This window comes from Natator depressus, chromosome 4 (assembly GCF_965152275.1).
Source record: "Natator depressus isolate rNatDep1 chromosome 4, rNatDep2.hap1, whole genome shotgun sequence".
Lineage (NCBI taxonomy): Eukaryota > Metazoa > Chordata > Testudines > Cheloniidae > Natator > Natator depressus.
In genome coordinates this window covers 2,982,095-2,992,915 of record NC_134237.1, presented here as the reverse complement: position 1 = coordinate 2,992,915, position 10,821 = coordinate 2,982,095, and the positions used below count along the sequence as shown (strand labels likewise).

Here is a 10,821-nt window from a genome sequence, read left to right as displayed (position 1 = left end):
GGATACTTTAGGTCTAAACATATCAATGGACATTAATTAGCACAATGGCAAATGGAATTTGACTAGGATAAGTTACTCTTGACTAAAATCTAAAATACTTGTTGCGACGTTCCCCCCTGGTGTTATCTGGACTGGTGATCTGCTAGGTCACTCCAATCCTTGACTCTGGGAGCCAGCCTTACCTTGCTCTGCTGTGAGAATCTCCACTCTTGGGCTGTTCATGCACAGCCTCTGGCATGGAAGCTGCTCCCAGCTACTTGCAAGTGAATGACACTAGCCAATATCTCCGGTCTCAGACACAACCTTAGGAACCTCCATCTTGCAATGTCCAGTTATGCCTGCTGGACACTGCAAGTTTATGAGTTTGTCAATTGAACAAAGAAATTGATATGTACCAGGCTTGTTATCCCAAGGGAAGCCTCTGACATGTTTCAAACCAAATGCACTGCTTCAGGTAGAATAAAGAAACTTATTAACTATGATAGATTTTAAGTGATTATAAGTCAAAGCATAACAAGTCAGATTTGATCAAATGAAATAAAAGCAAAACACATTCTAAGCTGCTCTAACACTTTCAATGTCTTTACAATCTTAGATGCTTCTCACCACAGGCTGGCTGGTTGCTCTTCAGCCAGGCTCTCCCCTTTGATCAGCGCTTCAGTTGCTTGGTGTGGTGTCTGTAGATGTAGGTGGAAGAGAGGAAGAGCATGGCAAATGTCTCTTCCTTTTATCATGTCCTTTCTTCCCTATTGGCTTTGTCCCCCCCACTCCTGTCCAGAGTTGCGTGAGCATTGTCTCTCCAAGCAAGGTTGAGCAATTCCCCTGGTGTGGCCCCATGCAGGTGAGTCATTGCAGCACCCATTGCAGCTCCCTTGTTGGACAATGGCTGTTGATGGTTGTTTGATACCCCACCTGGGTGTTGGTTACCTTCCTTGCTGTTGCCTCTGTGAAGCCAACATCTGGCTGATTCCCCTAACTTACAGCATGTTTTAGTGACCACCGTACAACACAATTCTCATATCATATGAGTTAACGATACACATCTATGGATAGAGAAATGACTTCCAGCAGATCATGACCTTTCCCCTGATACCTTACAAAGCATGCTTTATTTGTAAGATCACAATTATATGAAAATGAGGAATATGGGGGCTACAGTATGCTCCCCCAAGGTATAGAATGTCACACGCATGAACTCTGAACTTGCACTATCTTATGAGTGGAAAAGGCCAAAAAGTCCTTGTGGATGGATAGTTTAAAGAATAAGGCTGCCTATTCTATTTAAAAAAAAAAAAAATTTTAGGTTGCATTTGCAAAAGGATGGATACTACAGACTTGAACTTTATGCAATCACCTGGCCTCAAGAAACCACTGAGATTTAAATGTTTATACAAAAATAGTGGTACAATGGGTTTACATACCAGAGACTGGAAACAAAGTGAAGTGTTAACAATGTCAACATAAAATGAAGCTTCTGAGTCTGTTGCCGATTACAAATTACTCCTTCAATGAGTAGTGTGTTACCATAACTGGAAAAAGTATAGAAAAAATGTTTAGCATGTAGTGTTCCCTCAAATTTGTCTACCGTGTGCAACAAATGCTCAAGTCTAAAACCTCTAAATGTAATCTCTCCCACATTGTCCTTTTATTTATAAAATTAAGTCAGTGGCAACGTTAATCTACCAATTTACTATGGAAGTGTTACATGTACTTGTTCTATTATTTTAGTTTTTGTGGATCTTGTTCCTAGGCACTGTTGCTAAGCTGTAAGTTAAACAAGGAAAGGCTGTTTGTGCCAAAGATACTGTTAAAATCAAATCCTGTAACAACAGCAAGCTGTACTTCATGGTCATTGTGTAGTTTGGCTATTCTCAGCAGAGGAGTGAAGTTCTGGAACAGCCTTCCAAGAGGAGCAGTGGGAGCAAAAACTTAACTTGTTTCAAGACTGAGCTTGTTAAGTTTTTATGCAGGGGATGTGTCATAAAGGGAAGGCTAACCACCTTTAAATCCCTCCTGGCCAGAGGAAAAAACCCTTTCACCTGTAAAGGGTTAAGAAGCTAAAGATAACGTCGCTGGCACCTGACCAAAATGACCAATGAGGAGACAAGATACTTTCAAAGCTGGAGGCGGGGGGGAAACAAAGGGGTCTGTCTGTCTGTTTCTTTTGCTGGGACAAGAGCAGGAATGCAGGTCAGAACTCCTGTAAAGGGTTAATAAACAATTTAGTTAGATATGTGTTAGATTCTGTTTTGTTTAAATGGCTGATAAAATAAGTTGTGCTGGATGGAATGGATATTCCTGTTTTTGTGTCTTTTTGTAACTTAAGGTTTTGCCTAGAGGGATTCTCTCTGTTTTGAATCTGATTACCCTGTAAGGTACTCACCATCCTGATTTTATAGAGGTGATTCTTTTACTTTTTCTTCAATTAAAATTCTTCTTTTAAGAACCTGATTGCTTTTTCCTTGTTCTTAAGATCCAAGGGTTTGGGTCTGTGTTCACCTCTGCAAATTGGTGAGGATTTTTATCAAGCCTTCCCCAGGAAAGGGGGTGTAGGGCTTGGAGGGATTTTGGGGAGAAAGACATTTCCAAGAGGGCTCTTTCCCAGTTATATTTTGTTAGACGCTTGGTGGTGGCAGCAATAAAGTCCAGGGACAAAAGGAAAAATAGTTTGTACCTTGGGGAAGTTTTAACCTAAGCTGGTAAAAATAAGCTCAGGGGCTTTTTCATGTAGGTCTCCACATCTGTACCCTAGAGTTCAGAGTGGGGAAGGAACCTTGACAGGATCGTTTGATGTTGCCTATGATAGCAATGTGGCTCATGTGTGACTGCTAGCAAATCTCTCCAAAGGCCAGAGATGGGACATGAGAGGGGGAGAGCTCTGAGCTACCACAGATAATTTTTTCCCAGGCGTCTGGCTGGTGGGTCTAACAGACTGCCATATTTGGCGTTGGGAAGGAATTTTCTTCCAGGTCAGGTCGGCAGAAACCCTGTTTTGTTTTACCTTCCTCCGTAGTGTGCGGCATGGGTCGCTTGTTTGAACTATAGTAAATGGTGGATTCTCTGTAACTTGAAGTTTTAAATCAAAATTTGAGGACTTTAATAATTCATCCAGAAATTATTGGCCTATTACAGGAATGGGTGGGTGAGGTTCTGTGGCCTGTGATATACAGGTCAGACTAAAAAATCATAATAGTCCCTTCAGGCCTTAAAGCTTGAGTCTAAGCTGTACGAACCCAAACTGAAGCTGGAATAAGAGCTGCCTCAAGATAATCCCAAGTGTATAAAATACTGCAGAAGTTTGCTGAGGAAATGTATGGCACAAACGTTTTGCCAAATTTTGAGAGAACTATGGCCACAAAAGTAGCTAGTCTTAACTAAAAAGTGATGCAGTGCAAACATTGAAATCAAATGCATTTTAAGATTTTTAAAATATTCTCTCCCATGTTACAGATTTTACAGTCAGAAGGGGCCACTGCAAGCAGAGAATAGAGGGGAAAGGTTTTTGTTCTGCCCTAAGTTGCATCCGATGAAGTGAGCTGTAGCTCACGAAAGCTCATGCTCAAATAAATTTGTTCGTCTCTAAGGTGCCACAAGTACTCCTTTTCTTTTTTCGTTCTGCCCTAAGTACCTTGTCTGAAACAGCGTGGTTAAGGGCCCGCTATCCCAGGTAACAAACTGGGAAAGTACGGTGTTGCTAAGCCCCGATCCGCTTGGAATAAGTTAGTGACAAACCGGGTGGTTCAGATTGTGTTTGCTATTTTCACTTCTGCACGCTTCTAAGTTTTTTCTCCTCAGGGCCCCGGAGTCCAGCACCGGTCAAATGCCTGTAGCGCTCCCTTGAAGTAAGTCTTATTCCAGGGGCTCAGAGGGGGCCTGAAGGAGTCCTGCACCGCGTGCGCTAAACGCCGGCCTGGCCTGGCCGGAGAAGGCGGAGAGCCCGCGCTTTGCCCGGCGGAGAGACCCCTCCCCGTTACACGAGCTTTCTGCGGCAGGGGCCCGAGGGCGAGCCGGCGCTGCGGCCTGGGCGGGGACCGGGACTGGCGGCGCCCCGGTGTGTGCAGGCGGCTGGGCGCGCTTTCCCCATTAGAGCTCCCGGGCCTGGCTATCGGCGCTGGCCCCGCCCCCGGACCGAGCCCGTACAGCGCCGGGCCCCGGCGGGCACGCGTCCGCTTCCGGGGGAAGGGTGACGAGCCGCGCCCCCTCTCTCCCCGTTCCCAAGATGGCGGCCGCGGGCGGCGCGGGGACGGCGGCCGCGCTGTGGAGCGAGGTGAATCGCAGCGGCCAGAACGGAGACTTCGGCCGCGCGCTCAAGTCCGTCAACAAGCGTGAGTCCCGCGCGCGCGCACGGCCCCCCCCCTCCCCGCGCGGTGCGGAGGGGCCGGTCCGCGCGTCCCCGCCAGCCTGGGTGGGCCGGTCCGAGCCGGCGCGTGGGGGCTCCGGGCCGCGGCGAGACTCCCCGCGTCCAGCCCCGGGCTGGTACCGATTCCGGGGTGCCGGCCCAGCTGCCACGCCTGGCCGTTCCGGGACCGGGACCTGCCCCTTCTCCCCGGGCCCTGGGAGATCCCTGGCGCTCGGTGGCGGGCAGCGCTGCCGGGCCCCGGGACTGTCCCCCCCGCCGGGCCCGGTGCAGCGCTCTCTGCAGCCCGCTGTGCAGGCCGGTGCCGTCTGCCGACGTGTCACAAACACGCCGGGCTCGGGCTGTCCCGGGGCAGCGCCGGCTGCGCCTTGATGGGCTGGAGCAGCGGGTCTCAGCTTTTCCAGGCTGTGCCCTTTCAGCAGGCCCACGGGTCTTATGAACCCCCAGTTTCACCTCACTTTTAAACTGTTGGCCGATAGAGTTAGACACCAGGATGCAGAAGTGTCCCAGCACGCTGTTACTGAAATATTACTGACTTTCTCATTTTGTCTGTATGAAATTGTAGTTTGTACTGACTTCGGTAGTGCTTTTCACGTAGACTGTTCTAAAACTAGACAACTATCTAGAGGAATTAATGTCCCCGTCCCACCCCAAAGACCTCTGCGTACCCCCAGGGGTACAGGTACCCTGATTGAGAACAACTGGCCTGGAGCACCTAGTTGCATTTCAAGGCCTCTAGCTGTTAAAAGGCAGCACAACCATAACAAAGACAGAGAGAACCTGTTAACTTCCATACCTGGTGCTTGAGACACTGTAGCCTCAGATATTTGACATGACTGAGCAAAAACTGAGATCACCAGTTCGCCCAATAACTTTTAGAAAGTCCCAGCTATATAAGCATGTCTCTCCATTAACAGGGAGGTCTCCTAAGACGTGTGTCTGTGCTAGGTAGTATCGTTTAGCTCAGTGCTTTATTATAGTTTCAACCAATTTGCCCGGTACTGAAGTGAGGTTTACTGGCCTGTAGTTGCCAGGGTCACCTCTGGAGCCCTTTTTAAAAATTGGCATCACATTAGCTATTCTCCAGTCATTTAGTACAGAAGCTGATTTAAATGATAGGTTACAGATGAGTTAGTAATCCTGAAATTTCACGTTTGAGTTCCTTCAGAAGTCTTGGGTGAATACCATCAGGTCCTGGAGACTTATTACCGTTTAGTTTGTTCCAAAATCACCTCTAATGACACCTCAGTTTGGGACAGTTGCTCAGATCTGTCACCCAAAAAGAATGGCTCAGGTTTGGGAATCTCCCTCATATCCTCAACAGTGAAGACCGATGCAAAAAATTAATTTAGTTTCTCCGCAATGGCTTTATTGTCTTTGAGTGCTCCTTTAGCATCTCAATTGTCCAGTGGCCCCACTGGTGGTTTAGCAGGCTTTCTGCTTCTGATGTATTTAAAAAAAATTTTGATATTACTTTTGGAGTCTTTGGCTAGCTGTTCTTCTTTTTTGGTCTTTCTAATTATATTTTTACACTTCATTTGCCAGAGTTTATGTTCTTTTCTATTTTCCTCATTAGGATTTATCTTCCACTTTTTAAAGGATGCCTTTTTGCTTCTCACTGCTTCTTTTACTTTGTTGTTTAACCACGGTGGCTCTTTTTTGGTTCTCTTCCTATGTTTTTTAAATTGGGGTATACATTTAAGTTGAGCCTCTATTATGGTGTCTTTAAAAAGTTTCCACGCAGCTTGCGGGGATTTTACTTTTGGTACTGTACCTTTTAATTCCTGTTTCACTAACCACCTCATTTTTGTCTAGTTCCCCTTTCTGAAATTAAATGCTACAGTGTTGGGCCGTTGTGGAGGTTTCCCCGCCACAGGGATTGGTTGAAACTATCATAAAGAACAAAATTGTCGGACGCATACATGAACATAATTTGTTGGGAAATAGTCAATGTGGTTTTTGTAAAGGGAAATCATGCCTCACCAATCTACTAGAATTCCTTGAGGGGATCAACAAGCATGGATCCAGTGGGTATAGTGTAGTCAGATTTTCAGAAAGCCTTTGACAAGGCCCCTCACCAAAGGCTCTTAAGCAAAATAATCAGTCTTTGGGATAAGGGGGAAGGTTCTCTCATGGATTGGTAACTGGTTAAAAGATGGGAAACAAAGGGTAGGAATAAATGGTCAGTTTTCAGAATGGAGAGAGGTAAATAGTTGTGTCGCCCAGGGATCTGTACTGGGTCCAGTCCTATTTAACATATTCATAAATGATCTGGAAAAAGGGGTAAACAGTGAGGTGGCAAAATTTGCAGATGATACAAAACTGTTCTTCCCAGGCAGACTGCAAAGAGCTACAAAAGGATCTCACAAAACTGGGTGACTGGGCAACAAAATGGCAGATGAAATTTAATGTTGGTAAATGCAAAGTAATGCATGTTGGAAAACATAATCCTAACTATACATATACAATGATGGGGTCCAAATTAGCTGTTACCACTCAAGAAAGAGATCTTGGAGTCATTGTGGATAGTTCTCTGAAATCATCCGCTCAATGTACAGTGGCAGTCAAAAAAGTGAACAGAATGTTGGGAATTGTCAAGAAAGGGATAGATAATAAGACACAGGCAATATGATATTGTCTGTATAAATCCATGGTACGCCCACACCTTGAATACTGCGTGCAGATGTGGTCGCCCCATCTCAAAAAAGATATATTGGAGTTGGAAAAGATTCAGAAAAAGGCAACCAAAATGATTAGGAGTATGGAACGACTTCCGTATGAGGAGAGATTGATAAAACTGGGACTTTTCAGCTTGGAAAAGAGGCGACTAAGGGGGGATATCATAGAGGTCTATAAAATCATGAGTGGTATAGAGAAAGTAAATAAGGAAGTGTTATTTACTCTTTCTCATAATACAAGAACAAGGAACCACCAAATGAAATTAATAGGTAGCAGGTTTAAAACAAACACAAGGAAGTATCTTTTCTCGCAACGCACTGTCAACCTGGGAACGTCTTGCCAGAGTGTGTTGTGAAAGCCAATACTATAACGGGGTTCAAAAGGGAGTTAGATAGATTCATGGAAGATAGGTCCATCAGTGGCTATTAGCCAGGATGGGCAGGAATGGTATCCCTAGCCTCTGTTTGCCAGAAGCTGGGATTGGGTGACAGGGCATGGATCACTTGATGATAACCTGTTCTGTTCATTCCATTTGGGGCACCTGCCATTGGCCACTGTCAGAGGACATGATACTGGGCTTGATGGACCTTTGGTCTGACCCAGTATGGCTGTTCTTATGTTCAGTGGTTTTCAAACTTTTTGAGCTGGACCCTCCCACCCCCCTTTGAGTTACAATTTTCAATTGTGTGCCCCCGGCCCCCCCCCCCCCCCCCCCCGCCCAGACAAAAAGAGGTGAGTCGGGGGTGGAGGTGGTGCTCCCTCTCTGAGCTCCACCGGGCTGAAGCCCAAGTTGCCTGGCGTCACCGCACGTTCACCCAAATGTTCCTCCAGGCCCCCCACAGTTTGAAAACCATCTCAAGGGACTTTCATTACATCACATCTTAATGTATTGAGAACGTCTCCATCTATGGATATTTGTGTTCTCAGCTCCCAGGATCCTGATTCTGCAGTTGGGTCTGTGTGGCCAGCGGCTTATCAACCTCAATTAGGCATTTCATTTTCTCAGAAGCCTGCCTGCATGGATCTGATTTCAGGATCAGGGCCCCAGTATGTCCTGTGAGGGTAATGCTGGTGGTCAGGCAGCTGGTTTTCTGTGATCACTGCTTTTCATGCTGACTAGTTTTGTTTTATTCTTTCCTAGTGCTCCCCTCATCTTTTCATTTAGCCACTTGTTTTTGTAACATTACACTTAGCCCTGGTCTACACTGGGGGGTGGGGTGATCGATCTAAGTTGCGCAACTTCAGCTACGTGAATAACGTAGCTGGAGTCGACTGCTGCCGCTCCCCCGTCGACTCTGCCGGCGCCTCTCGCAGCGCTGGAGTACAGGAGTCGACGGGAGAGCTCTCAGGGGTCTATTTATCGCGTCTAGACTAGACGCGATAAATTGATCCCTGCTGGATTGATTGCTGCCCGCTGATCCGGTGGGTAGTGAAGACATACCCTTAGATTGTAAGGTCTTCCAGGGAGGGATTGTCTCTATTGCGTTTCTACAGTGCACGGTGGGGCCCTGGGTTATAGGCTCTACAGTAATACAAATAATAAAGAAAAGCATCTACAGTACAGTAGCAAGATGCAGACTATATTTTATTGAGTAGTAATATTATGTGAACAGTTCCATTGCTAAAGTATGATGTGGCTTCATAAATCCATTGGTTTGCAATCGGGCTAACCTTGGTAAGAGAGAGGAAAAGGGAGAATACTGATGGAAGGAGAAGCAAGAGAGGAAGGGTGCATATTTAGGCCCTAGTCCTGCATCAGGGGCTGTTGTTAGATTGTGTTTGGGATGCAGTTTGGTTATGTTTAACTCGGCGGCCTAGATATGGTTTCTGAAGAGCCTGATGTTTTCTAGGGGTTAAGTTCACCTTGCTCTGTCTCCATACATGTAGTAGAATTCTGAGTTTTGTCAGTTTTGTAGAGGCACCCGTAAGCTTTGTGAAATCAGAGTTTGGGAGCGTTGGGTGGCACCCAGGGAGCTTCAGCCCTGTGAGATTTCAGTGTGGAAGAAGGAGCCTTGGTTTGTGTATGCAGCTTTGGAAGCAGCTGACCTATGGCTAACTGGAGTTTGGACAATCAGGGTTGAAAGGTGTTGTCATATGACTGTTAGTCTGGTATCTAAAGTGGTGTAGTCTGAGGGTGGTATAGGGAAAGAGCAGGTACTTTTCTCTTTGACATGTTTTCGGGGGAAGGAGTGGATCTGTTTTTTTTCCATAGTCGAACTGTCAACAATTAATGTCGTGTGGCAAAAATACAAACCGTGTTCCAAATTTTTCCCTACCATCTTTCCCTGGTAGCAAGCCTCTGGGTCCTGAAATTAATCCTCTTGTCGACCTGGACTTGCTTTGCTTTTTCTCAGTGTGCTTTCCCTTTTGTTCCTGAGTAGGGATTGCAGAATTGATGATGCCCAGTTCTTGAGAACCTGCTAGTCAGGCTTTGACCTCTGATCTGCAGAGTGACGTGCGAGTGCAGTAACCCTGGTGCTATCTAGCCCTCCCGTCACTTTCACACTTAGCTGACATCAAGGCTTGGTCTACCCTAAAGAAAAATTCTACCAGTATAGCTGGCGATTAACTGTGTAATTTATTTATTTATACCAGTATTACAGGTATAAAACCCTACTGTGGAGGCAGTTTTACCAGTATAAGGTATTTTATACTGGTATAGCTTTTGCTGCCTAAACCAGAATGAGCTATACCAGTATAATCACTTTTATACCACTATGCCTGATCCACTCCACGGGTTTTTGGCCACTTCTACGTCACTGGGATTGTTAAAAGCAGTTCAACTTTCTAGTCTAGACAAGGTCTGAGACATTGTCTGGATTTTAATTTGATGAACTCTGATTTGTCTGGATTTTAATTTGATGAACTCTGATTTTAATGGGAAGTAGGAAAGGAGTTAGAGATTGTGATAACTCTCTTTGCTTCCCCAAGTGTTGCAGATCAACAAGGATGATGTGACTGCCCTTCACTGCAAAGTGGTGTGTCTCATTCAGAATGGAAGCTTCAAGGAAGCCCTTAGTGTAATCCACACCCATACCAAAGTGTTAACCAGGTGAGTGGTAGCCCCAGAGCCTCCTGCAAATGAAAAAAGCACAAGCCCCAGGAAGCTATTAATCTAGGTAGAAGGGTGGTGCTGGTTGGCAATGGCTGTTGCTGATGTTTTCAGTGTTTCACATGCTTAACTTTAGGCTTGGTCTATACTACACAGTTAGGTCAATGTAAGGCAGCTTATGTCAACCTAACTATGTCAGTATACGCACCACAGCCTTGCTCCCTCCAGTGTAAGTGCCATACTACACTGACAGAACTCCATCTCCACAAGAGGTGTAGGCCTTATGTCGGTGTAGTTACGATGACGTAGTATCTGTGTAGACACTTATATCTGCTGTTGGCTGTCATCCAGTGCAGCTGTGAAATTGACAAGAAAGCTGGCTCCTGGCTCACCCATTGGGCTGCTACCAGGTCTCTGCTCCAAGCCGGGCTGTCACCTGAGCTCCCCGTTCCTCCCTGGGAGCCCTGCTGCCCCCCGGGGTCCCAGTTCCCTGCCGGGAACACGGCAGCTGACCAGACTCCGGGTGCGGATTTACCTGCTAGAGGTGAGAAGCCCCGGGCGACTTGCCCCCCACTCCTGACTGGGAGCATGCAGGCGAGAAGCCTTGCAGGGGCAGCTGGGCTTCCAGTGCGGAGCGGTGTGGAACTGAGAGCCCAGGCCAGTGGAAGTGATCATGGTGAGGATGCACAGCACTGACAGAAGGGGGGTAGTGTGGACATGAGCCACCATGGTA

General features: G+C 46.5%; 1 protein-coding gene across 1 annotated transcript in view; it reads left to right on the top strand.

Moving 5' to 3' along the window:
• The first annotated feature begins 4,186 nt into the window (after positions 1-4,186).
• SRP72 (signal recognition particle 72) overlaps positions 4,187-10,821 on the top strand; it is a 47,929-nt gene continuing 41,294 nt past the window's right edge. The window contains exons 1-2 of the mRNA XM_074950270.1: positions 4,187-4,325; positions 9,968-10,088. Coding sequence (XP_074806371.1) covers positions 4,220-4,325; positions 9,968-10,088 — 227 coding nt within the window. The 5' untranslated portion in view covers positions 4,187-4,219. The remainder of the gene's footprint in view (positions 4,326-9,967; positions 10,089-10,821) is intronic.